General features: G+C 37.3%; 1 protein-coding gene across 5 annotated transcripts in view; it reads left to right on the forward strand.

The window, feature by feature from the left end:
* The window catches only part of LOC101797418 (guanine nucleotide-binding protein G(t) subunit alpha-3), a 77,542-nt gene that overhangs the window by 40,163 nt on the left and 9,386 nt on the right, over positions 1-27,993 (forward strand). For 2 of the 5 annotated variants that reach the window (XM_072028538.1, XM_072028429.1), the window contains 3 exons: positions 15,767-15,809; positions 19,945-20,086; positions 25,356-25,513. In XM_072028538.1, coding sequence (XP_071884639.1) covers positions 15,805-15,809; positions 19,945-20,086; positions 25,356-25,513 — 305 coding nt within the window. In that variant the 5' untranslated portion in view covers positions 15,767-15,804. Of the gene's footprint in view, positions 1-318; positions 389-5,806; positions 5,855-7,068; positions 7,570-15,766; positions 15,810-19,944; positions 20,087-25,355; positions 25,514-27,993 lie in introns of those variants that run through there. The other 3 variants (XM_027459794.3, XM_038173001.2, XM_027459809.3) reach the window with 3 other exon arrangements.

Raw genomic sequence — 27,993 nt, forward strand, 5'->3', positions numbered from 1 at the left:
TTAACCTTGTTTTACTACAGCTGTTCTGAATAGCATGGAAACTACAGATGATAGCTCATCATGCAAACGTCCAAGACAATATCTAGAACACTGTGTTCAGTTATGTCCTCTTACATATGTGACTCTACTAAAACAGTTGTGTTAGAGATATTTTAATTTCTGAAAAATATGCTTGAAAAGACTCAAGCAACTTATTAACTTTTTCCAGTAGGGAATAGTTCTGTTGTCCAAACACTGAATTTCACATGTGCCTACGTACTGCTCTGGGTTAACGTAACATTAACTGAACAGTGTTTATAAGTGATTGGTATGTTACAGGGCAAGGCTGCCTTTTGGACAGATGAGCTACAAGAATTACAGGACCAGTGTGAACCTCACGAAGTTCAAGGTAAAATGACAATTCCTGCACCTGGAGCAGAATAACCTGATGCAGCAATCCAAGCTGAAAGTGGCTTTGCAAAAAAGACCTGGATGCTGGACAGCAAATTGAGTATGGGTGTGTAATAGTAACAGTGTGCCCAAAGAAGCATTTCTGGATTCCCCAGTCGGAAACTGAGGAAGTCCAAGCTCTGACTACACTTGAGTCAACTCAATTAAACACATCATGTATGTGCACTGGCAGGATCAAAGGCAACAGTGCTTTAGGGAAAATCAGAAAACCTGATGCCAGAGACTCTGAAAGGTCTGCTTCTATTGTGGAGACAGAATGATGAATAACAAAAGTAATTCTGTCTCCTAATGCTATTTCCATAAACACAGGATTATGAAGGTGACTGGTGCCACCAGTTAAATGATACATTTTCTTATTCTATATCAGATATTTCAGTGCCATGTACAGTTGGTTTTGAAATTGATATATTTTCTACTTGTCTTGAGATGTATGAAGATGATTCCTAAGAGGACATAGGTACTTATTTGGATGTTTTATGTGGGTTTCATATCACACTTGAACTTCAACAGTTTTGCTTTTATGACTAAGTCACAATATCTCGGAAGGGTATTGGAGTAGCAATGGGGGATAGTTGAGAAGACTTTCATAGCCAATCTACTACCCAAAGGTTCTCCCCCATTACCTGTTATTGCTAGGCTGGATTGAAAGTTTTGAAGTTAACCCTACTACTTGCTTCCAGATCCATCTTACATTCCTGTTCTTTCAAGTCTAAGAGACGAAAAGATACCCTGAGATGTCTGGTCACAGTCAAGTAATATGGGCATGTGTACACTGCACAATAAAGATGACAATCCAAACTGTAAACATCACATAGTGAAACACGGTCCTATGTGGAGAAAGTAACTCAGATCCATAAACACTTAAGCCACGTGACTGTGGCCAAGTGCCAAAGGTAATAAACTTTGATTCTTAACAGATTTCAAAACAGTTTTCAAAACATCTAGCTTTGTGTCATGTTAATGCAGCTTGCCATGGGTCTAAACTAATAGCAGTGCTGACTTTGAGCATATAAGGAGACTCTGTACTTCCTCTGTAACATCTGTCATTCAGCAGGGTTTCTCAAGAAGTACAGCACAAGAGTAGTTATGAAAGTCCAGATGAACTTGACAGCATTTTGGGTATAAGGGAAACTTTCTTCCCCACTGTCCTAGTTTCAGTTAGGACAGAGTTAATTTTCCTCCTAGTAGCTGGTAGGGTGCTATGTTTTGGCTTAGGATGAGAAGAGTGCTGAGGTTTTAATTGTTGCAGAGCAGTGCTTACACCAAGCCAAGGACATTTCAGGTTTTTGCTCTGTCCTGCCAGCAGGCAGGCTGGAGGTGCAGCAAGAGCTGGGAGGGGACAGACCCAGAACAGCTGACCCAAACTAGCCAAAGGGGTATTCCATACCACCTGATGTCATGCTAAACGATATATAGGGGTGGCTAGCCGGGGAGGGAGGGCTGAACTGCTCGGGGTTAGGCTGGGCATTGGTCAGTGGGTGGTGAGCAATTGCATTGTGCATCCCTTGTTTCATACACATTGTTATTAGTAGTACTATTATTGTCATTATAATTATTATTTCTTTACTGAAAGGGTTGTTAGGCACTGGAACGGGCTGCCCAGGGAGGTGGTGGAGTCACCATCCCTGGAAGTCTTCAAAAGACGTTTAGATGTAGAACTTAGGGATATGGTTTAGTGGGTACTGTTAGTGTTAGGTTAGAGGTTGGACTCGATGATCTTGAGGTCTCTTCCAACCTAGAGATTCTGTGATTCTGTGATTATTACTATTGTTATTATTATTTTTCTGTTTTAATAAACTGTCTCTATCTCAACTCACAGGCTTCATTTTCCAGTTTATTTCCCCCATCCCAGAGAGGAAGAAGGGAAGATGAGTGAACAGCTGTGTGGTATTTAGCTGCTGGCTGGGTTAAACCACAACATGGTTTATCACAACATGGAAATGGTCAAATGTGCAATAGAGTAATAGAACAACTGAAAGAGCTGAAAGTCTTCCTGTGATTGTAACAGGCATTGTATTGAAGATTTTTCAGGCTTCCTTTATTTAAGAGTATACTGGAGGAAATGTATTAAAAGTTTCTATATCTAGAGAATTCTATTCTTAGTAAAACTTCCTCCTTTTCCACCAATGTCACTCCTCCAAATGTTATCAGGTGAAAGGGAAAACATTAGTTATAGTGAAATGTCTGTAGTGAAACAGACTTAAAATCATAGAATCATAGAATGGTTTGGGTTGGAACGGACCTTAAAGATCACCTGATTCCACCCCCTGCTATGGGCAGGGGAACCTCCCACCAGACCAGGTTGCTCAAAGCCCCAAGACTTCCAGGATGGGGCTTCTCTGGGCAACCTGTTCCAGTGAATCAACACCCTCAGAGCAAAGAATTTCTTCCTTATATGTAATCTAAATCCTCCCTCTTTTTTGTCCTATCACTACATTCCCTGAAAAAGAGTCCCTCCCCAGATTTTCTATAGGCCCTTCTTAGGTACTATAAGGTCCCTGTGGAGCCTTGTCTTCTTCAGGCTGAACAACCCCAACTCCCTCAGCCTGTCTTCATAGGAGAGGTGCTCCAGCCCTCTGATCATCTTCATGACCCTCCTCTGTATTCTTCTAATATATCCATGTCCTTTTAATGCTGGGGGGGGGGAGGGAGCCCAGAGCTGAACACAATACTCCAGGTGGGGTTTCACAAGAGCAGAGCAGAAGGAGAAAATCACCTGCCTTGCCCTTCTGGCCATGCTGCTTTTGATGCAGCCCAGGATACGGTTAGCTTTCTGGGCTGCAAGTGCACATTGCTGGCTCATGCTGAGCTTTTCATCAACCAACACCCTCAGGTCCTTCCCATCAGGGCTGCTATCAAACCATTTTCTGCCCAGCCCATGTTTGTGCTTGGGATTTCCCTGACCCAGATGCAGGACTTTGCACTTGGCCTTGTTGAACTTCATGATGTTTGCACAGGCCCCCGTCTCAAGCCTGTCTCTGGATGGCATCCCTTCCCTGCAGTGTGTTAATCACACCACACAGCTTGGTGTCATCAGCAAAATTGCTGAGGATGCACTTGGTCCCATTGCCCATGTCACCAACAAAGATGTTAAGAAGTGTTAGTCCCAATACTGACCCCTGAGGAGCACCACTAGTTACTGATCACCTGGACATTGAGACGTCGACTTTTTGAGTGTGACCATGTAGTCAATTCCTTACCCATCAAGTGGTCCATCCATCAGAACCATGTCTCTCCAATTTAGAGACAAGGATATCATGCAGGGCAGTGTCAAATACTTTACACAAGTCCAGGTAGATAACATCAGTTGCTCTTTCCCTACCCATCAATGCTGCAATCCCATTGTAGAAGGCCACCAGATTGGTCAGGCACAATCTGCCCTTAGTGAAGCTATGCTGGCTGTCACCAATTGCCCTCCCCCCCCCCCTTTTTTTTTTTAATGTGCTTTAACATAGTTTTCAGGAGGGTCTGCTCTAAGGTCTTGCTAGGTGCAGAGGTGAGACTGACTGGCCTGTAGTTCCCTGGTCTTCCTTTTTTCCCTTCTTGAAAATGGAGTTCTGTTTCCCCTCTTCCAGTCAGTGGGAGCTTCACCAGACTGTCACAACTTTTCAAATATGATAGGCAGTGGCTTAGCAACAACATCCGCTAGTTTCCTCATGACGGCAGATGTATCTCATCGGGTCTCATGGACTTGTGTACCTTTAGGTCCCTTAACTGGTCAGTTTCTGAATGAAAAGACATAGAAATAAAATAAAGAAAAAAAAAAAAAAGAAAAGAAAAGAAAAAGAAAAAGAAAAAGAAATTGCAAATTTCCTAAGCTATTCCTTTTTCTTTGACTGGAAGGAAGATAGGAAGATTATAGTTTGGTTGTTTTTTTCATTGCTTTGTTGTTTATTTGTTTATTTTAAGAAACTGAAAATAACTTACAAAACAAATAAACGAACAAAAAAATAAAACCTAAGTTCATTGAAAGAGTCTTTAAAGAGTACAATCTATATAAATGCCAAACAAAAATCCCAAACTGATACACCTTTAATATAAGTTACAAAATCAAAATTTGGAATTGCAATCCAGAATTCCAAATCCATGAACTGATCATCTGAAAGATCCGTTCAGAAAGTGTCTCAGAATTTCTCATAGTAGCTACAAAATGCTTGCAATGTACGCTTTATATATCAGCACCACCTAGAGTGCATCTCTAGAAATAACTCCAGTAACATAATATTCTTCACAAAGTGTGATTGTATTTCAGAGGAAGGCTTTCCAGACTTACTCTTTTTCAGTGAGTTTAATTTCAACCATACCTGGTTTACACAATAGAAGAAAGACAGGGAGGCAATATTTTTGTTATTGCAACTAGAAGAGGTGAAGAAAAGTTATTGCAAAATATTTTAGATTCAACTGAACTCTGTAAGTCAGTGTCTATTGCTTCTGTCTTGATCATGAGTAGAAAGTTCCTCAATCAGAATATAGGTTGTGATAACAATGACGATAATGATGATATCCAAAGCAGATCAGAATCCTCTTCATTCTCCTAAATCTGTTTTAATTTCCCTGAGAAATAGGCACAGTCTGTTGTGTTTTTCAGTAAACTATTTAGTCAAGAGTTAGAAGGCAGAACCAAGCAAAACAGATGAGTAAGATGTTAATTTCATGCTATTGCATGTTTATGAAGAAATTTTTATTGCATGTTTTGTGAAGCAATTGTTAATGTATGTTTATGAAGTAGCTGTTTTTATCTTTATTTCTATTGACATTCTCTTTGCAGCATGTTTGCATCACCTAATTATATAAAGTTAACTCATGTATGTAGGCATAACAAAAACAAGAGATGGTAGGAAAAATGATATAAAACTTTCTCCATTGTTTATTTACATTCATTTTTTTCCACTGCAGATGAATAGGAGCTAGTTTGCCATTGTACTATTCCAGTTTGATATTGTAAAAATTTAATGCAAAATGAGTAGAGATATAACAGTATATGCCTTGAATAACTCAGTAGTGTATTGGGCTCTTTATCTGGAGGTGATGTTCTTCTTCACGCTTTGTGGCTGTAGCAGTTAATTTGTAAATTCTGGAAATATTCAGGAATGCTCAAACATAATTAATTTTCAAGTCCACTGAAATCCATAAGAGCATGGTACTTGCCTATGGTTCCGGTAAACAGACACCTGGTGTAGATAGAACACTTCTGGGGCTGTTTATTTTATTTTTTTTAAACAAACATGTTATTAGTACGGCTGCATAAAGATTTTATTATGGTCTATATTAATGAGTAAAAAAAAAAAAAAAGTAGGAATATAAGCTTAACAAAATAGAGCATTTTCTTCCTTTGCAGATATACATCTTTACATATACATCTATATCTTTGCAGATATACATGCAAAAAAAAAATCAGCTGTTGGTAAGTACTGGTTATTCATTTATGGCAAAGCAACGCAAGGAGACTGAAAATAGGGCTTCTTGCTCCATTGACTGAGAAGCATAAGACAAACAAGCACATCTTCAGATCTTAACAGCAGTATGTGGTCTTTTTACAAGATGACACTCTTGTAAATGGGACAGGGACAGCAAAAGGCCTGTCTTTTCTCAGAAGACAGCACTCTCCTGCTCATATGGAGCACAAGTCATTAAGAATGCTGCTCATCTTTATTCCTCTCCCTGCCACCCTTGTGACCCAGTGCTACTTGCCTTCTTGTTAAATCTGGGGTCCTGCCGTGGGAAAGTTTCTATTCTATAGGAAGGATGAGTGAAAAACTTTGCTTCAGGTCCTCTTCCATATTTTTCTTCTGGCTGGAAAATACATCTGACACCACCAAACTGAGAGCTTATACCTCTCTTAAACAGTATTTCTGGTCTAAACCTTCTAAAGCTTACACAGTGTAAAGTCAAAGCATTATTGACTATTTCTAGTCAATAATTGTAAAAGAGTAATGCAACTTTATACAAGTTTCTATATTTAATGTAACTGAAATACTGGGCAAAGTGAATAAATATAACATTACAAGTATTTATAGTATTGTAAACAATCATTTTCAATCTTTTAGTCCTGACGGTAATTCTACTCTTACCCGCTACAACCAGGTGTGGATTACAAAAGAATATATTTTCTCAGCTCTGCTGGCAGCACATACTAAGTAATGTGTCCACCATATTACATACAATATTTCTATATTGCTATTACATTGTGAAGAAACTAAGACAAAATAATTACATCAGTAAGGAGAATCTGACCTCTTTCCTGTCTTAGACAAAGAAAGTGTGGTACTTTCGGCCAAAACTGATAATAAAATCATAAAGAAATGAAAAAAGCACTATGAGAGTTATTAAGGAAAGACCACACAAAAGTATAACAAAGGTGTTACAAACTGCAGTGAAGTGCTTATTGTCATTACAAGAAAACAAATGAACTTGCCATAATATGAAAATATATCAAACATTCTGCAAGATAATTAATAATTCAAAATAAAATGTCTTCAATACAGATCCAAATTAGGTTAATTTTAAATAAAGAATACTGATATTTAGGGTTGTAACCACTGAGAAAGATGAAAAATAAATTATTCAAATGCTTCAAAGACATATAAACCTTTTTTTGGCTTCAAAACTTATTTATTCTTTTTTTTTTTTTTTCCCCTTTAGCTGAATTATTCTCATATTTATTGTTTCAAGACATTCTTCATATTTTTTTGAAATGTGTGAGGCTGGACACTGTCTGGCCATGGATAAAGAACTATCTAGACCTTGATTTTGCTTTTGAATAGATCATTTTAGTTCTCTGACATCATAACAGTACACTTCATGTTGCTATGTAAATCCTTGACTGTAGCAGCTCCAGATCATATGACATGTGAAAAGGGACTATTTGATTTGAAGACTGAACACAGAGGTGTCCAGAATTCTTAGATTTCCTCAAAGTACAGGCTGTTGTCCTGAATTAAAGCAACTAGTCTACATAGAAGTAAATCAGTTGGCACAGAGAGGATTGTGACCACCTCAAGATGGGCAGCGGAGCCAGTTCTGAGAGCAAGGAGTCAGCCAGGAGATCCAGAGAGCTGGAAAAGAAACTCCAGGAAGATGCAGAGAGGGAAGCCAGGACAGTCAAACTACTACTGTTGGGTAAATAGAATAAAAATTGTTGATAATACTTTTCCAGTGAGGTGTTTTTTTGCTCTACGATTACATTTCAGAACAGTGGATTTCCCTGCCTTTACAATTTTAATGGAAGAAAACAGTCCTGCAGCACATATAAAGTGTTTTCTAGTTGTGGACACACATAAAGCAAGCAATTAAAATGTGGAATGAGCTGAAAATGACTATGTAATTAAATGGATTCATTTTTAATTTTTATAAATCCTTGAGCATAGAAAGGTTAGAGAAATTAGAACCTACTGTTAGAATAACTGTTCTGATGTTTACATATGCAGAAGGTAGAACAGATTTTTTTTTTTTTTTATGATTCTATATGCATTAATTTGCAGGAAGATTAAGTGAGATAATTTGTTAGGTAGAAAATTCCCAGGTGCCTCTAAGTATTGAAATAGAAATTGCTTATATTCCAAACTGTTGCACTTCATTCTTTTACATAAAAACTTACACGGTGAGTTTGGTTATTTTTTTGTTTGTTTGTTTCAATGTATAAAAATGATACTGTAAATAGAAAAACAGAATGTAGTGAAATGAGTAGAGATGAATATTCTTACAGACTACTACTTCTAATCCACATTATGAACAATTTATTCAGTGTGTGCAATAGCAAATGAAAGATGATACTTTTCTTGAAGACATTTTATTATTTATTTTTTTTTTTCACCATGTTACTACTTAGCCTGCTAGAAATATCCAAGAGCACAATAACACTGCTGGTATCTTAATATCTTTCTTCTACTATTATACTATGAGAGTTTACAGTGGTTACATCAAACGAATAGAAAAATAGCCTCTCATCATTCATTTTTTTCTATGTATTCTTCTTCATTGGAACCACAAGGTTTACAACTGCTGTTAAACTGAAATTTATTCAGCCTGAGCTAGATGCCTCACATAAAGTAAATCAGATGAATTCTATTTTGTATCTTATGCAAAATATCTATTTATGCCTGCTGAGAATTTGTCCATTATAAATAATAAATACAGAAAAAAGACTAGCATGCAAGTTTCTCAAATGAATATGGGAAAATAACAGTTTGACACAGTTTAAGTACCATCAGTATTCAGATTGCAATTTACAAAGTTTTAGAAATCTGGAGACAATATGAAGATTTTCTGTGCTACATTAATAGAAATTATTGCTCCTGCTGACACAACCTTAAGTTGGTGAAAAACAGAATAATATTTTCATTTAAACTTTCAATAATTTCAATAATTTCTATATATTCTTAAGAATTTATTTTCTAACTCAATCTGCCAAATAATTGGCAGATAATTCAATTGAATTTAATAATTCAATTTAATAATTGAATTTAATAATTCAATTATTTGGCAGATTGAGTTAGAACCAGAGTGCATCAGAGTGCGTCAGAGAGTTCCTGTCTCTGACCAAAACTGAAGATGTAAGAAATCCTTTAAGAGGAATTTAGAGGATAAAGATAAATTTATAAGATAAGCAGTTTGATGATATACTTTTATCTTCAAACCTTCATGTCCTGGCTTTCATACTGCAGGTGGTCTTACACCAGGACACAAACTAAATTACTCCTCCTTGAAAACATGCATGTATTAGTATTTAGAGCATTAACCTAGAATGTTTCCCATTGGATGAGTCTTTTTCTGACACTATTTATATCTTAATCTTAAGATACTTCTAGTAAAATGTTTTGAGATGAATTGAAAGCTAAATGAAAAAAAAAAAAATTTCTATTTGGTTTAACTTTAGCATATTTTAGCCTCATCAACTATTCAAACTCTCTTCATGAAACAAGACAATCACCAAAACTTGATGAACTCTTCTCTATAGCATATATTTCTATTTTATCTGCTTTTATTCATGCTATGTCAGTGGGTGGTGTTTTAGAAGGCTTTTCTCCTAGGGTACATATGATATAGATCACAAGGAACCAAACAAAAAACATTACAGGGGAAAAAAAAAAAAGTAAAAAAATTAATTTACTTCTTCAAAGGAAAAAAAAAAAAGAGAGAGGGGTGAATAAAAATTAAGTCTGTTTTGAACTTAGTACACAGCTAGAGTGAAAGTGTCTGTTCAACATTTGGAATCACAACTGCTGAAGCAATGTGTATATGTGGCATCATATAAATCTTCCTATGGTCAACCAGTGAACTGGCCAGGTAGGACAAAATGAATCCACTATCCATATCTGGATTCAAGGCTGGATTATTTTATTTTATTTCAGAGTTTAGATTATTCTGATCTTTCTATACCTCCAAGGTGATCTCAGAAAATGATTCAGTTCTTATACTTCATAATTCAAGGGCACCTCCATTCAAATTGATAAGACTAGTCTTATCCTAGCCCTAGATTTCTATTAATTTTGATCACGCATTGCCTCTATGTTATGGTATCACCATTGTTTATTTTGCAGTAGGCAGATTGGTAAATCTATATATATATACATTTTAAAAGATTTCATATATATTTCATATGTTTTTCTGTGTCTTCACAATTGCTCTTACCTTTAAAATGTGAAGAAAAAAATGAAAACAAAAACAACAACAAACACAACCAACCAACCTAACAAACAAACAAAAAGCATTCTGACCATTTCCTGAGAGGAGTATTTAACATCTAGTCTGGTCTCTCTGTGTCCTCCAACAGGCCATTTTACAAAAATTAAATTATATACAGAAACTAAAGACACCACAGAATCACACAGAATCACAGAATTTCTAGGTTGGAAGAGACCTCAAGATCATCGAGTCCAACCTCTAACCTAACACTAACAGTCCCCACTAAACCATATCCCTAAGCTCTACATCTAAACGTCTTTTAAAGACTTCCAGGGATGGAGACTCCACCACCTCCCTGGGCAGCCCGTTCCAGTGCCTAACAACCCTTTCAGTAAAGAAGTTCTTCCTAACATCTAACCTAAAACTCCCCTGGCGCAACTTAAGCCCATTCCCCCTCGACCTGTCACCAGGCACGTGGGAGAACAGGCCAACCCCCACCTCGCTACAGCCTCCTTTAATGTACTTATACAGAGCAATAAGGTCACCCCTGAGCCTCCTCTTCTCCAGGCTGAACAAGCCCAGCTCCTTCAGCCGCTCCTCATAGGACTTGTTCTCCAGGCCCCTCATCAGCTTCGTTGCCCTTCTCTGGACCCGCTCAAGCACCTCAATGTCCTTCTTGTAGCGAGGGGCCCAAAACTGAACACAGTACTCGAGGTGCGGTCTCACCAGAGCCGAGTACCACATTACCACGTTTCTTTATATTAAGTTCCATGACCTAGGTAAACACTTTCTTGGTACAGAGCTGATAATTTGTAGTTTATGCACAAGGAGAGGAGGAAAGCAGTGCCCCTTCCTGATTTTCTTCAGAAGTTTCCCCAGAGCCAGAAAGGTTCAGAGCTTTGTGCTAGGTGCTTCTGTGCTGTCAAGGTCATTCTTGTCCAGAAATCTAGTCCTTGAATACTTATACTTCCAAAATTCATGTATTTTTATGAGTCTGGAACAAACTCCAAGGTGAAAGTTTTATTTCTTTCGTATCAGGAGATAAATACAGCCACATCTTGTACGTACTTTAAGGAGGCCAGCCTAAAGGTAAAGTACAATGCTCACTTGAAACACTGCCAGAACAGCTCACAGTACTGTAGGAACAGTAATATTTCATAGAAATAAGAACTTAACTTTCGTTTAGATAATCATTACAACTTTGAACTTTATTAATTGATGACTTAATTGTATGCAGTTTCTGGTGGCCTGTTACAACTCACCTGCATCAGAGCTGGTCACCCTCATCTCACCGAGAAGTACTCATTTTTAGAGTATATAATTTAATATAAGCATCTACTTCAGGATGACCAAAATTGAAGTAATATGTTGGTTTTTTTTAGTTTTAGAAGAAAATATTTTTCTCCACTGTCTACAAAGGGTACCTGATAGTGAGTCTGAACATAGCAGTTTGCAGTGTAGACATTTAAAATCCACTAAATGAGCCAAATCCAGTTCAATTGCCATAGTTATGAGGCAAGGCTTAAATTATTGCTATTAACACCTTCACTGAAAGCAAAGACTTCAAAAGCAAAGACAGATGAATAATCCTGCTGACTGAAAGTGGTGGTTTTTTGTTTGTTTGTTTTGTTTGTTTGTTTTGTTTTGTTTCTTTGTTTTCTGGAGGAGTGGGGGAGAAGCTTAAGGACCTTATTCACTCAAGAGGGCAAAGGGTTAATAAAACACTTGTGGTTTTTTTTTTGTTTGTTTGTTTGTTTGTTTTCTAATTTATCTCTCCTGTGGAGAAAGTAAGTTCAGTTTGGTAAGAGGACTGGAAAGATATGATTTCCAGTCTAGTTCACAGTTTCTGGAGCTCTGAGCACCATCAACAAGGTTCATGCAGAGGTGTGAAACCTGTTCTGATCTTAGGGTGTTTGTTTTTTTCCAGTATTACATGAGAGTCAGTTGTGGCAGGTTTCAAAAAAATATTCAGGCAGCAGTATTTTATATCTTCTTACTTTTTCTTTTGGAAAATTTCCTAAATTAATCCTTTATTATCACATAAATAATAACTGTAAAGAGATGATAGCTATTTTTTTCTGATACACAAAACAATGCAATATATTAAACAAACAAACAAAAAAGTTCTTTTATGACTCAACAGATGTTAATTGTGATCAGGACTTGTACTCTTCCCTGTATTCACAAATATTCAAAAAAATCTTAATGTCTTCATTAATGATCTGGACAATGACACAGAGTACACCCTCAGATTTTTTTTATTTTATTTATTTATTTTTTTTTATGATACAAAAACTGAGGTGAGATATACTATTGAGTTGTGCTACCTTGGGACTTGGACAGATGGAAAAATGGTCTGATAGGAGCCTCATGAGGTTCAAGAAGCAGAAATGCAGAATCCTGCACTGGGGGAGGAACAACTCCAGGCTCAAGTATATGTTGAGGATCACCAAGATGGAAAACAGAAAAAGACCTGGGGGTCCCGGTGGGCACCACATTGAAAAAGTGTCAGCAATAAGCCATTCCTGCAAAAGTTAACCATATCCTGGACTGTATTAGGCAGAGTATTGGCAGCAGGTTGAGGGAGGTTTGAGGCTTTTGCTCTACTTAGCACTGATACAGCCACATCTGGAGTACTGTGTCCAGTTCTAGGCCCTCCAGTACAGAAGAGATCTGAGCATACTGAAAGGAGTTCAATGTAGGGCCACCACGATGCACTCCTCCTCCAAGGAAAGGCCAAGGAAGCTGGGACTGTTCAGCATGGTGAAGAGGAGGCTCAGGAGATCTTATCACTTTGGATAAATACCTGAAGGGAGGGTGCAAAGAGGACAGAGCCAAGCTCTTTTCAGTGGTGCCCAGGGACAGGACAAGAGGCAATGGACACAGACTAGAACACAAGAAGTTCCTCCCGAATATCAGGAAGCACTTCAGTGCTGTGTAAGTGACAGAGTACTGGCACAGGTTGCCCAGAGAGGTTGTGTGGTCGCCCTCCTTGGAGATCCTCAAAAGCGATTTGGATATGGTCCTAGGTAACCAGTTCTGTGTGGCCTTGCTTGATCAGGGACAAGGTGGCCTCCAAATGTCTGTTCCAATCTCAACCATGTTGTGACCCTGTGAAATTCTGCTTAGGAAAGTAGTGGATTCAAGTTACATCTGAGGTCTTGTGTTCTGCTCTCCTTTGAATTCAATCAGTTCTCACTGTCTTTCAAAGTACCTCCATATTTATTTTTTTCTCTGTTCCTGGTCTGTCTATACACCTTTGTAGTCTGCACTGTAGAGGCTGGACCATCCCAGAGCAGAGGGGCAATTCAAGACATGTCTCTGGGTGTGGCTCCTTTGCAGATCTTTGCCTGCAGCTATGCCATGCTCACTGCACTTCTCGAGGCTTCTCTGAAGCCTCAATGTGTCCTGAAACAGAAATGGCATGGAAGCTGGGAAGTTGAATTCAGAATATCCCAACCAAGATGAGAGGCAGTTTACAGTCTGCCAGACTGCTCGTTGTCCAGCACAGTGCTGAAGGTGGATGTAGCACGCCCTGATACACCGTGAAATGTCTTTCATCTCTCAGGAAAATGCCTAGAATTTCAGGCAGTAACAAAGATTTCCGTGCCTTTATTTTCCATGCCTATATCCATCTCAAGGAAACTTGGCATACAAATAGAGATATGGAAATCAAAGGTAAATTTGAATAAAAAATAGATCATAAGAATGTGAAATGCAAAATACAGGCTATAGCATGTTTTATAAGGTCCCTGTCAGGCAGAGACACAAATCTTCACAGAGACAGGAAATTGTTTAAAAGCCATTTAAATTTTCCAGACTTTAGAACAAGACTGACTTTGGCCTAAGCTCTAGTCTTTTATGTAGAAAATTTGGGCTGGATCATAATTTCCCTCTTCACTGCCTCCTAAAGTGAAGCTGCCCTCAGCTCCCCGTAGTTCTTTTGCTGCCATTTGCATGGGCAGAAGAATTCTGTGGTGAGTAGAAATGTAGTTGTGGCCCTGCTCTCCTGTCTTAAGGGCTCGGGCCAGAAAAGCAGGCTGAACAGGAGGGGGAAGAAAGAAGGGAAGCAGGTGCAAAGTAAATTGTTACTGACTTGTTTCCTGAAGTACAACTGCTGCTACGATTAACACAATACTCCAGAGTGGAGCCAAAGTCTATGAGTCATCTGTTGTTTAGATAAAGGCATTACTGGGTCATAAATTAGAGATGAGCAGAGGTAGAGAAATACACCTACAAGATATAAATTATGACTCCTACTCTATTTTAACCTTGTCTTCCAAATCTGGAAGAGAGGTTCATTTCTGTATTATGCTTCCTGGCATCTTTCCATGAGGTGGATGCAGGAATTCCCAGAACTGCTTGCTCTCTTCCCTACAAAAAGTTTAGCAATGCTGCTTCCCTGGCAGGGCTTTACCAAGTTCTTCAGAGGGGAATTGAGAGGATAAAAAGTGATCTAAAGCAAATTTGCATTTTGTCCAAACTGTGGCAGATGGCAGCATCAGCTCATTTTGCATGGGCTTGATGTTTTCCTCTCGCACTTTCTGCCATTCACATTGTGGGCTTTAGAAAATGTTTTGCATATGGTTTGCTGTCTGTTGTGATTCAATTGAGTAAATTAATCTCTGTCATTTAAATGCTATTAGCTTTACAAAATCTGTTTGGAAACTCTGTAATCTGTTCCATTCACTGAGGGGCCATCACTTAGAATAGCTATGCCGCAAGTTTTCTCTTTAGCCAAAAGTATCCAGTAAGGTAAATGATAATCTGCAAAAATTAGAGTAGTGATGAGTCTTGTCCCATGGATTCATACAGAGAAGTCAAACCTTCTCTTCAGGTTCTTTTAAAATCTAGCTTGTGTTTGGCAGGTGTGGCCAAGCCCTGCTCCTCACCAGTCTCACTGATAGAAGTTAAAATAGTTAAACTCATACTGATTTGCAATGGAAAGTCTTGTGCTGTGATTATTCACTTTGCATGAGATAAGAAGGCCAAATTAATCTGAATAATCTGACTTAAACTAAGACCTAGTTCTGCAAATTGCCTGTACAACCAAATGCCTATATCTCCCTGACAGCAATGGGAATTTACTGCAAATTCATTCTCAAGTTGTATCTGCTGCAAGGCTGTGCAGATTTCCCACTTTCAGTGGAAGACCATAGGGCAGAGGAAGTGGCAATAGACCAGTATCAAGATATTTGCTCATGTGCTGCCTCTGCTTCGTGAGCTAAATCACGTAGAAATCCTGCTTTTCCACTTGTTTAAATATGCTAGGTGGTCTGGATTACAAAGTCAGCATAGACATTAAATGAGCAGCTACAATCATATAACAAACAACATACTGTCAGGTGCTGTAGTTTTTTTGTGTCTTTTCAGCAATCTGCCCAGGTGATGGGGATGAAATCAAAATATGACCAATATCTCTTTGATAATAAGAAACTGTATTTTTCTTAATTGACTGCACTTTCCTTTCTTTTCAAATATCTCTTCCCTCTTTTAGAATTTATATTTTCACCAAGATTTCATTCTTTCTAAGTCTGAATGGACACTAGGGAGGTTTACAGTTAGTGAAATGGGGATCTGAAACATCTGCATGTCTCTTCATAAATACCAAATTCTGTTCCAGAGAGTTATTTTTAATATTTTCTACTTATTGATGTATCAATCATATCTTCTGAATATTCCCTCTCTGCAGGTGCTGGAGAGTCAGGAAAGAGCACTATTGTAAAGCAAATGAAGTAAGTACATGAATATTCACATCAGTTGTTGAATATGGTATTTGTAGCATAAGCTATCTAACATCTTATTGCAATATTTATGTTATTTGAATAAAATGCAAAGAAACATCATTAAAATCAAGTTCTCATTCAGACACATAAACAAAAATACAAAGTGACTAAGACACACAGCTGGATTGGTAATCAGATCTGTCTGATCAAATCATGCACCTGTCCAACCCTTTACTGAAGCTTCCTCTTTGGCTTCAGTGGGAGTTGCAGTACTGTGGTGAGACCATATAAGATAACAGGCCATAGCATGTTCACCTAGCCTAGTATCTCATCTCCTGAAGTAGCTACTGGAGGATACACATGCAAACACACTGTAATACTTTCACTGAATACCCTGCCAATATCTGGTGATCTGTGACTCAGGGACCATCCCGAACCAGAGAAACAGAGATGGTATCAGCATGGTAAATAGTCCTCAGTTAATTCATGTCAGTTTTCTCCCAAATCTCTTTTGAAACTATGTTAACTAACACCTTTATCTCCCTTTGTTCAATTTTAATTTTGTCCATATCACTATCATTCAATTTCCCTGTATTACAAGTGAAAATATTGAAATATTCACATGATGTAACCGTAGTGTCAAGATTTTTTCTTCCTTCAAACTGGGTTCTGTGGGTCATTCTTGGTCCTATGAAAAAAAAAAAAAAAAACTGCAAAACTTTAAAACATGATCCCACTTTGTAAGCACTAGCATCTTGCTGTGAAAAAAAAAAAAAAAAAAAGTGTCTTAAGTTATCCTAAATATTTTATAGCTTCAGTGATGTATTTCAAAGAGTGAAGTAAAAAATGTCATATCATAAAAGTAATTTTCTACTACATAAGCAGCTCATTTTCTAACATGACAGATTCAGTACTATCCATCAAATATTTTGCTATTTTTTTTTGTTTGATTGTTTGCTTTGTTCCACTTCAGTGGTGGATAACTTTATTTCTGTTTTGAGTTTCAGTCAGGAGATATCCACTAAACCATTGAAATGTATTTTGCTGAAAGCTTCACCAAGTATGAGCAGATTAGAGATGTTCCTCTGAATTAAACACTTTAAGAAGGCTGATAACCCTAAACAACTTCAAGAAGGGAGCAGGAAGTGGAAAAGCTGAGTTATCTTTAAAGCCATGTGTATACATGCGCTGTCAACCTGAGCACAAATGTGAATTATTTTCCCAGGAAAATGTTGATGAAAATTATCACTTTTCATACAAAATGTCAACTTTATGTCATAACCATTTTTTTTTCTTAAAAAGGAAATTATACAGTAAAAAAGAAATATCTTTTTTTTTTTTTTTTCAGTGAAGTATAACATTTTCTAGAGAAGACTGATAACTACTAACAAAAGAAGTCATTTTGCTGAAAATACAAATTCACACTAAAATCAGGGTTATTTTACTCCTATTACTATAATTTTCTAATTCATAAACCTCACTCTTTCCAGACTGAAGATTTAAATCAAAGTTAAATCCTTCCACTTAGCTTTGCACAATGTCTTGTGATGCTCCAAATATAGATATGGTGCAAGGCCTAAAAAAGCTAGGATGTTTAAGAGGGATGACAAAAAAAAAAAAAAAAAAAAAAAAAAAGTTTTCCGTCTCTCTGTGCTTCTGACTATCTCATTTCCAATGTGTGAGCTAACTTGTTTAAATCCAACCTGAGTATTTCTCTGCTATGCCTTGAATTAGAAGTATAAATCTACTTTATAACACTCAGAACTGTAGAAGTTTAGGAAATAAAAAGCAGGAAACAAAATATTTGGTAACTCATCAAGCCAATTGAAACTAAATCAAAGCCTCCTGCCTGAACTTTTTCCTCCAATAAAAACATATTCTAGATATTGTGACAGGTAAAACAATCCACAACTTTAGAATCCTCCATTTATTTACAGGTTGGATTTGTTTGTTTGTTTGTTTGTTTGTCTTGTTTTCCAAGGAGTGTTATAGAACTAAATTTTCCATTTGATAGAAAGCTCCTTCTAACCACACAAGATGTTAGCTTCTTTTACAATCCTTTCTTAAGAATGACCAATGTTTAATAAATGTAGCAAAATTCACTACTGATTTAACAGGCTGGCTAGCATCTTTTCTGCCAGAAGAGATAGAAAATATTTTTATTTTTTTTAAAAAAGGGGATTAGGGAGTGGCACAAAAAAACCTTGAGAAAAAGCAAGTTTTGTTCTGTAATTACAGAATCTAATTTTATTTCAGGATCTTATACGTTCTTCCTCTCTTTGTTCTTCAAAGGGAAAACATGAGAACAACATATACAATAGTTATCTGGGGACTCCATTTAGGCTTTATCTTTTCTGTTATCCCAGATTTTCCAGTCACAGGAAAAAAACTTATCTTCTCCACATATCCTGTTTCGGACACTGATGTAAGACACTCAAAGTAATCAAAAAAAGCTCATGTTTATCATGGGGTAACCACATTGTCCTTCTATTCAAGTACATCACATCTTGTCATGGTTTGCTATGTAAGAAGTTCTGGCTGAATATGAGAGGGTTCTTCTGTACAGTGAGGGTGATTGAGCACTGGAACAGGTTGCCCAGAGAGGTAGTGGACTCTCCTTCTCTGGAGATATTCAAAACCCACCTGGATGCCATCCTGTGCAATGTGCTCTAGGTGATCAGAGTAAATACATCTCCCTTCTCAATAAGTCTTACTATTTCATTTAAATCACCATGTTAACATAGGGATACACAGATACCTCAGGTGCTGGTAGAAAAATGTCCACAAGTATGCCAGTCTGCATAACACAGCTCCTCTTTATTTTCTTACAAGTTTAGTAGGATTCCTTTGAATCTTGCGGATTAGTGCTGAAATCAGCATCAAATAAATAAATAAATAAATAAATAAATAAATAAAACTTTGAAATGGAGTTTATAGATTTGCCTGTTCAAAAAGTGGTTGTGAAAACACTTAAGAGAACTGTGTTCTCTTATAATGCTACAGATACAAGTACAGAACTTTTGAATTCTGTGCTATCCATAAATTGGACATGTTATGATTCTTGAGCATTCATTTATGATCTAGCTTGTGTGTGCAAATAAACTATCTGGGCTAGACTGTCAGATTCTTTCATATCACCTACTTTGGCTTGTATAGTTCTGTTAAGACTATATCTCTGGCAAGATTGGGGGGTTGGTGTAGGAATTAGTTATTTAATAACCTGGCCTTCACCTCTGAACAACTGAAGTGAGGAAGAACAGTCTTGGTTCTGGAAGTAGCCAAAGCAGCTTGCTGTCTGTTCACTGATGTACGCTACACAAAATAGATGAAGTTTTCATCCTTTTCACAACTACTGGAAAAAGATGTCTCTCTGAGCCATGATCCACTCTGCACACTGATCTCAGAGACCTTTAACCCTATGCCACACTTCAGTTAGGGAAGATTATGAAATTACAGTCCCTCTCTCAGAATCAGATTAATTGAATTTGACTGTTAAGATTCTTTGACCTTTGGAATATGGGCAAAATCCTCTTGAGTAATAGTTATTTCCCCAAAGGCTACAGAAAATATTATCATCTTTCATGAATTAGAAGTTTTAATTGATGTACAAAGAAATATTCAAGACTGTGTTTTCTGTTGGGAAAGTACCTCACAGTGTAGAAATACAATTACATTATTGTTTTCCACTCTAGATAAGACTCAGATTAATAATGAGAGGCACTAAACAAGCAATGTGAGAGCCTGGTTCTAGTAGTGTAGACTGTAATAATACATTATTTGAGGCCTAGGTCCAGCTATGCATCTTGCCCTGTAACCACAGGAATGGGCTGGGGACCTGTTTTGGACCCATGCAACACTACCTTATGGTGACTCACAGGTGAAAAGAAAAGGACCTGTTCAGCCAGACAACTGGGGAAAAAAAAAAAAAGTTGCTTTTTATTGTCACAGAAACTGCTGCTGTCCCATTCCACCAGAACAGGCAGAACAGGTATTGATAAATGCTTTTCCAAGGGCCAGACAGATTCAATTCTTTTTCATGCAGAGCACAAAAGTATCTGGTTCAACTTTTATCATTTAATGCATCCCAAACAATTTTTATTTATTTATTTATTTATTTATTTATTTATTTATTTATTTGCACCAGGATCATCCATAAAGATGGTTTCACATACCAGGAACGCATGGAGTTCAGACCTGTCATTTACAGTAACGCAGTGCAGTCTATCCTGTCTATCGTGAAAGCAATGACTAAGTTAGGGATCAATTATGAAAACCCAGCTAGAATTGTGAGTATGATGTTCTTTCTCTTTAAATAGGTATTTATGTATATATATATATATGTAGTAGTAGAGACTAATAGAACAAAGTAAGACTTCAGTATTTGCTTTATGATAGTAAAAACTAAGTACTGTTTGGGTTTTTGGGTTATAGATGTGATAAGATACCCTCACTTATTTTCATTTTCTAAAGACTGACACCTGCGGTCTAAACTTTGCATAAGCTGTCATTTACTCTACTACAAAAGAAATGTTCAAGTCTTATGTTAAAAAAAAAAAAAAAAAAACATAAGAAATAGTAAAAAAAATTCTTTTCTTGGCTGCTTAGTCATTTATTCAATGGTATTAGAAATGTGATAAAAATTTCCCTTTTAAGAATAAATCTTGGGGCTCAGCCATTTAAGGAAGGGTCATATAGATGTATTTGGAATATTTCAGTTTTATCTTGCTCGTGTGTCAGAGATCTCATAGTACAGAAGGAATACTGCAGAGAAGTGGAGTTTGACCTTCCTGGCGTGGGTAACTGTCTTATACACAAGTGTTAAGAGCAGCACTTCTCTTTTTACAGCTTCATTAAGCAGCTCATAACACTGATTCCAGCACCTTGCAAACTTTACCAAGAGGCTGGAGAAGAGAAGAAGAGGCTGAGGGAAGGCCGCTTGCGGGGAGTGGAGAGGCAGACACTGAGCTCTGCTCTTGGGGCAGTAACAGGACCCAAGGGAGCTGGGGCTGAGGAGGGTCAGGCTAGGTAATAGGGAAATGTTCTGCACCAAGAGGTGGTTAGGCACTGGAACAGGCTCCCCAGGGCATTAGTAACAGCACTGAGACTGCCAGAGCTCAAGAAGCATTTGGAGAGTGCTCTCAGACACATGGTCTGATTTTTGGGTGGTGCTGTGTGGAGCCAGGAGTTGGACTTTTATGGTCCTTCCAAATCAGGTTATCCCATGATTTTATGATTCCATGAAATAAGATTAAAGCAGTCATCAGCAAGCAGTTTTTTATCAGAAGTTTAATCAGGAAGACTAAATAATTGAGGAAACTCAGTCCCTTCTTTTGTGCCCAAAAGCAAAGACACATTTGAGAGATGCCATACTTCTCCTCAGTACGTATGTTCCAAATCAGGAAATTTTTGGCTTCATTTGACAGGTAAACTGACAGTGCCTGCTCATTTACAGTAAGAAGACCTGAAATCTTCTGGTAATCATGCAGAATTTTCAGGGAAATAATTAAAGGGAAAACGCATATCTTTTTCTCAATGGGATGATTTGCTTGTAATTCAGATCTTGCTGAGAATTTCTCAAAGGCCCATCAGAATACTGGTTGGTTCCAGTTTTGGCAAATTCTCCATATTCCCTAAGGGTTCATCTTAGAGGGAATTATAGCTACTTATCTGAAATCAGATCTCCTTCTTACAGAAGACTATATCTCATTCCATTGATATGCAATACTTTGATCTAAAAAACGATAAATGCTTCAGAGGTTACTAAAGGACATACAGTCAGCTGACAAAATAAAAACTAAATATTTCTTCCTGCCTTCTTTTAAGAGTCCATGTCCACTAATCATGCAAACAAATGTAAAAGTGCCCAAAAACACCACACAGAAAACAGGCTCATATGAACATGATGCAGCTTGGCTCTGTCTCAGTTGCAATAGGCACACATACTGAGTAAGGATCCATGCCCCAGTCTGCACAGCCTAAGACAGCTGAACCTTGCAGAACCTAGCCAGCTAGTTCTGGCTCATCCATCAGTATCTACTGCCAGGTCCAGACTCTGTTTGCCACTTATACTTGAGATATGTTCTGCCCATGTCCCAGTAGTTCAGCTTATTTTCCCAGCCTTACCAAACTTTCTGAGAAATTTATATATATTCACTCATCATTCTTCCATAGGGATATACCCACAAAATACAAAAGTAGGGAATACAAGCATAGCAACCTAATTTATTTAGCCACAGGCACTATAAAATCACCAGAAAAGTACAGTTTGGAAGGAATCTCCTGAGGTTATTCTGCTCCATTCTCCTGATAAAATCAGGACCAAATAAATTGTTATTCTGGGTTGTTCCAGTCAAGTTTCAATATCTCAAAGGATGAAGATTTCTTCACATGATCGCCTCTCTGGGCCCTGCTCCAGAGTTTGAAATGCTTCACAGAATTTCACAAGGTTCCTTTGTGTTCATATTTCCTGCCTGCCTGCTTCCCCCTCCTGTGTGTCCAGTGCCTCCAATTTTGTATTTTCCACAAAATTTCTGAGAGTTCATTCCAACCCACCATCCAGGTCCTAAACAAAGAAAGGGCCCAAGTATCAGCTCCTGAGGCAAACCACTACTAAATTGCTACAAGTTGGATGCAGTACTGATGATAACCATCTTTTGAGCCCTAAGATCTAATGAATTAGCCAATGAGATGATAAGATCTAACAAATCACCAATGTTATTGCCCACTTACTCAGTTCAATGTGGTTATAAAAGTATTGTGGGCAAAAATGTCAAAGGCCTTGCTAAAGCCAAGATACATACCATCCTCTACTTCCCCTCTTCTTCACAAACTAAATTTCACTGTAGAAGGCAATCAAGACAGTTGTGCGAAATTCGCTCTTGGTAAATCCATGCTGGCTGTTCCGAACCACTGTGTCTAAGATGATATCAAAGACATAAGTGACTGAAAAGCAAGATAACTTCTTTGGTTTCATATGAGGCAAGTGCTTGATCAGAGTCCTTAGATTCATCCAGGCCTTACTTCAACCTCTTTTTTCCAAGATTTTTTTTTTTTTTACTCAGAAAAAATAAATAGTTACAGAGATTAATATTAACTACTTTTTATTAATCTATAAAACTTCTTATCCAGTGTCCAAGCTGAGAATTTCCTGGAACTGGAGAGGCCATTGTTTCAGGAGTTGACCATGGGACAGCTTCTCAGAAATAAACGTATACCAACTATTGACCACTCCTAAAGGATGACTGCTGTAATCCACTGCTGTGTGGTTACCAATGTGAAAAAGTTTTGGGTTTTTGTTTGTTTGCTTGCTTGTTTTGTTTTGTTTTGTTTTTCTCCTTTGCATTCATTTACTTTAACAAAGTTGAAATAAGAAGGAACACTGCAAGCAGGTTATAAAACTTCTTCCAAAAATCTATGCCAGTTTCATAGAAATTTTGTTCAAGTAATTTCACAGCTTGAGGAACTAGGAATTGAAATCTTTTGTTAAGTAGCACTTTTTATTTCTCAGCATCATATACAATCAAATGTAGAAAACTGCAGGTATGTTAAGTTTACCACTGAAAGCACAGGAAGACCACACTTCCATTGACACTGGAAGAATAGGCCTCTAGGAATACGGTCAAACACACCTGTATAAAATATTTGCAGTGCCTACCTTCTTCCCCCCCCCATGATCACAGAGCAACCTGGATGAGAGTTTTAAAGAATCTTCAAATTTCAATTGCATTTGCTAAACATAGCCCCTGCTTCCAATTAAAAAAAAAAAAAAAGTTAGTTTACATTTTCTGTAAAATCATGAGCCATACATAAGTTTGAGTTGTTTTGGTATGAAGCTTTACTTCAGCTGGACTTTGATCTTGCTGAGTTCTGGTCCAGAATTAGCTGCCTAAAGTCAATGAGGCATAGACTGGGCTTATCTTGGTCCTTGAAAGCAGTGAGTTTATCCATGTTCCATGATTGCCTATAAGTACTACTCAGCGATTCTAAAAGTGCCTAAGCATGCAGTTTTGAACAGCACCTGATCTGAGGAGAGAGGTTTCACTGTTTCTGGTTTTGTTTTGTTTTGTTTTGTTTCCCCTAATGTGCCATTGCAATCTATTTTTAGCATTATAATCGTAATGTCTAAATATCAGAGACAAACAAGATTTTATCTAAGCCAGGGCTATGATAAACTCTGCTATCTTCCATTTTTACGTAAAGAACAATATTTACAGTTGCCACCTTTTGCATAATAGCCCATAATTACCAATAAACATTTACTGGCAGGCTCTGAGCTTAAGTCATTATACACTACTCAACCAACAAATACAGCACTGTAGAAGAACAGTTATACTCATTAAATGATATGTGATATCGTTAAGGAGAATACTTTCCAACCCTTATCTTGAAGCTGAACAAATGTGTGCCCTGGAGTCTAATGATGAGCATACACAAGACATCATGAGTCAGGTCTGCTGAACACAGCAGTGACATATATTGTGGGTTTTGTTTGTTTGTTGGTTGGTTTTAATGTATAGTGACAACTGCACTGCTCTCTGTTTTCCTTCAAACAAATGTAAGCCTCTATTTCCCCCCATTTTCCTCTCCACTCCAACTTAATTCCACAAATATTTTAGAAAACCTACAGTATTTTACTTTGATCAGTCTCTGACTTGCACAAGGTTTCCAGAAACTGCAATTTCTAATGAAACATAAAGATATACAACATTTCTAAAAAAAATTGTTACAAAATATTGTGAAGATGTCTTCTACTTTTGAATAAAACAGATTCCCTGCCAAAACAGGGTCTGTTAGAATTAATTTCTACTTTTGCAACTATTGACTGGAATTCTACTTATATGGCTAGGAAGGAATTATATTCTATAATTACCCACTGCTGTGACAGTGTATCAAATGACCCTATTTTAATCATGCACTTTATTTACAGTGCATTCCTAAGCCAGTAACCACTGAAAAGAAATATTTTTAATCTAATAAATTACTTGAAGTCTTTTGCAAAAATGAAGAAATTAGAGAATAATACATATTAAAATATTTGGTATTTGTTTAAATTACTTGTTTCTTCTTCCCTAGGGGAAAGAAAGAAAGATAAAAGAAAAGAAAAAAAAAAATCAGACAGGAAATACATTCATTGCTTATATTCACTTTGCTCAGTGTGCTCTAGAGCTAGAAAACTCTTCTTCCAAATATATTCAAACTCTTATTTAGCTACATATTTCTACATTAATTTAGTCATAATATGTTCACTCTTGTTAATTTAGTTGTTAATAGTTTGCTATTCTCTTTCTTACAATACAAGCCTTCCTTCAGAGTTGGAATTTTTGTGAATACCTATGGTAAAATGAAACTGGATGAACTCTTGTATGAATGAGAAAGAACAATTTAAAAAAAAAAAAAAGTCCATGTGATACCTGTGCTTACATGCACAGTACATCTCCATGGAAAATATTGTGAAAATAAGAAACTTCTCTGCCATTGTAATTCATTGTAAACCAAGTACATCTTCAAGCTGGGGTACAGTGTGTTTGCATTACATTTACTGAAATTTCTCTTTAGGAAGATGAAAAGAAACTCTGTGCCATGGCAACAAATCTGGAGGATGGTGACATGACTTCTGAACTGGTGGAACTCATCAAACAACTGTGGAATGATGGTGGAATCCAGGCATGTTTTGCAAGAGCATCAGAGTATGAGCTCAATGACTCGGCAGCCTAGTAAGTGAGGGTGTAGAACATTTAGCTAGTAACAGACAGCATAGGAAACCTTGTAACAAGAACTCTTCGTCACATGTAGAGCAATCTATGAAAATTGCTCATCAACCTGAAAAAGGACAAGACCTTTTGTTAATCTGTTAATAATATATTAGAAATATTTAACCGAGGAATTCAAACAAAAACAAATAACAACTTAAAAAAAAAAAAGCTATCGCTATGATCTCTAGGTAATTATAAGATTGGCAAAATGAGGGGGAAAAGTGAATTGAAACAACTAGGTTTTACCTGAAGTTGTACTTTGAATGTGTAGATTTCAAGCTGCTCAAATATACTTTCCAGTGAAAACTATGAAAGGTTTCCTCTAAACTTGCCAGACTGCATGCATCCGTGTTCCCTAGGCCATTACCATCTCAGCATACATCTTAGTCATCAGTACCACAGATACTCTCCAGCCTGATGGCCCCAGTTCTCTTTCTGTGGCCCAAGAGGTGGCAGACATAAGAGGAGACTAGTGCTGCTCAATTTTGACTTCAAGAAGGGTCAGGATCCTGATGTGGATGGAGTCACTTATCCCTTATGTAGTCAGATGGTCACACGTTGATGTAGTCAGTTAGCTTAGATTTTTCAGCAGTCAATGTTTTCATAGCTTTTACAGATGTTCTTGCAGACCACCACAGGCCCTGAGTGGTCCTGTTCTGCCATTTTCTCCCTAAGGACATACAAGACCAAGAAGTGAGGTGTCATCTGGGTCTGAGTCTTCCTGGAGTGTACAAGTTTGACCAGAACCTGGGGAAGAAGGTCTGAGTTTTCCTGGAATGCACAAGTCCTGGACCTGGGGGAGGGGGGTGGTTTCCAGCTCATGTCCATTGACCTTGGAAGATTGCACTCTTACCAAGATCTGCAGTTTGAGCCTTTGCTGCTGCTGCAGCTCCTCCTACTGGTTAAGGTTACATGCACAAGGAAGCCGCACAAGGTGTACGGTGCCACTTCCATCCAGCAGATAAAAAGCATGATTACAGGCCAGAAGCTAGGCAAACTGAACTTATTACTAACTCACCAATTTTAGATAGAAGGGACATATCATGATTTATTTTTTTTTTCATCTCATCTTATCTTCAGACACTTTCAGCAAGATACCTAAACACAGAAAATATTGTCTGTGATTCATGCCTTATTTGGCATCACTTTATAGTAGCCTTGTATTTTGATTGGAATAACTGATGGAAGTACAGAGCAATCTTCTGTTTCTTTTCATATTCTTCTGATAGGTTGCACTGCATAGGTTGCCAGCATTAAAAGTCCATACCAAGTCAGTAAAAGGAAAATCAATTCTTGAAATAATAACAATAACAATGGAGAAAAAAAATACAGAAAAGGAAACTTATTCCCTGTTTACCATTCTAGTAGTGTGCACTGTGTCTGGTAGATTAGGTTTTGCTGCCTAAAAATAAGATAGGATGGTCTAAGGAAATTCCCTAACAGTGCAATGAACTGTGTTATGTTTTAACCTGTGAGAGATATGAACCTCAAGGGATTCAGTATATACTGTAAAGGTGCCAGTAATTATTTATTGCCAGAGCTACTTTAAAAACAACAAAGTGATATGCTTTGCCTCTGCTTGAACACTTCTGAAAATCCTTCAACTCATTTATCTTCATTTTTAGGTACCTAACGGTACCTAAAAGCTTTAGATATGTTTTTGAAAATCTAGCCTTTGGCTCTGAACCATTAAAATCAACTTAAGTTGAGTCCTTGATGCTAGGCTCCTAATGATCAGTTTAATCAACCATCTAACACTACATTTTAAATTGTTTAAAACCAAAAGCCTGTTTCTCAGCCCTTGTAAATCAGTACCTACACAGAATATTGATTACTACTGTGTAAACTCTGACTTTCTAAGGTTATCTTCTCTGAGTATTTTCTTTATTCATTTATGTTAATAACTCCAGGGTTGTTAGAATAATAACTTAGTGGGACCTCAGATAGGTTGAAGCTTCTGGTTTTGATTAAAAAATATGTATTTTTTAAAAAATATCATATACCATACTCTTGTAAACTTATAAATGTGAATGGAAAACAGCCTTGAATGTGAAATCCTCCAAACTCATGCCCTCGCTTTCACTTGGAAAGCAAGATATCTTTACAACAGAATATTGTTATATGCTGCAATAATTTCTAGTCAACCTGCTTTGAAGATGCAGGGGTTCTTCCCTTGTGGTGATAATTTCCATTTTTCCGTTTACTGAAGTAAAATAGACAAAAACATTTACTGTTATCATGGTTTCTTAACCTCCATGAGGAAAATACGGATTTTCCTGAACTCAATTCTGTGAAAGATGTTTACAATATATAACTAAATTAATTATATTTCCATATACAAGCAAAATGAGGGGGAAGGAAGGAAGGAAGGAAGGAAGGAAGGAAGGAAGGAAGGAAGGAAGGAAGGAAGGAAGGAAGGAAGGAAGGAAGGAAGGAAGGAA

This window comes from Anas platyrhynchos, chromosome 1 (assembly GCF_047663525.1).
Source record: "Anas platyrhynchos isolate ZD024472 breed Pekin duck chromosome 1, IASCAAS_PekinDuck_T2T, whole genome shotgun sequence".
Taxonomy (NCBI): domain Eukaryota; kingdom Metazoa; phylum Chordata; class Aves; order Anseriformes; family Anatidae; genus Anas; species Anas platyrhynchos.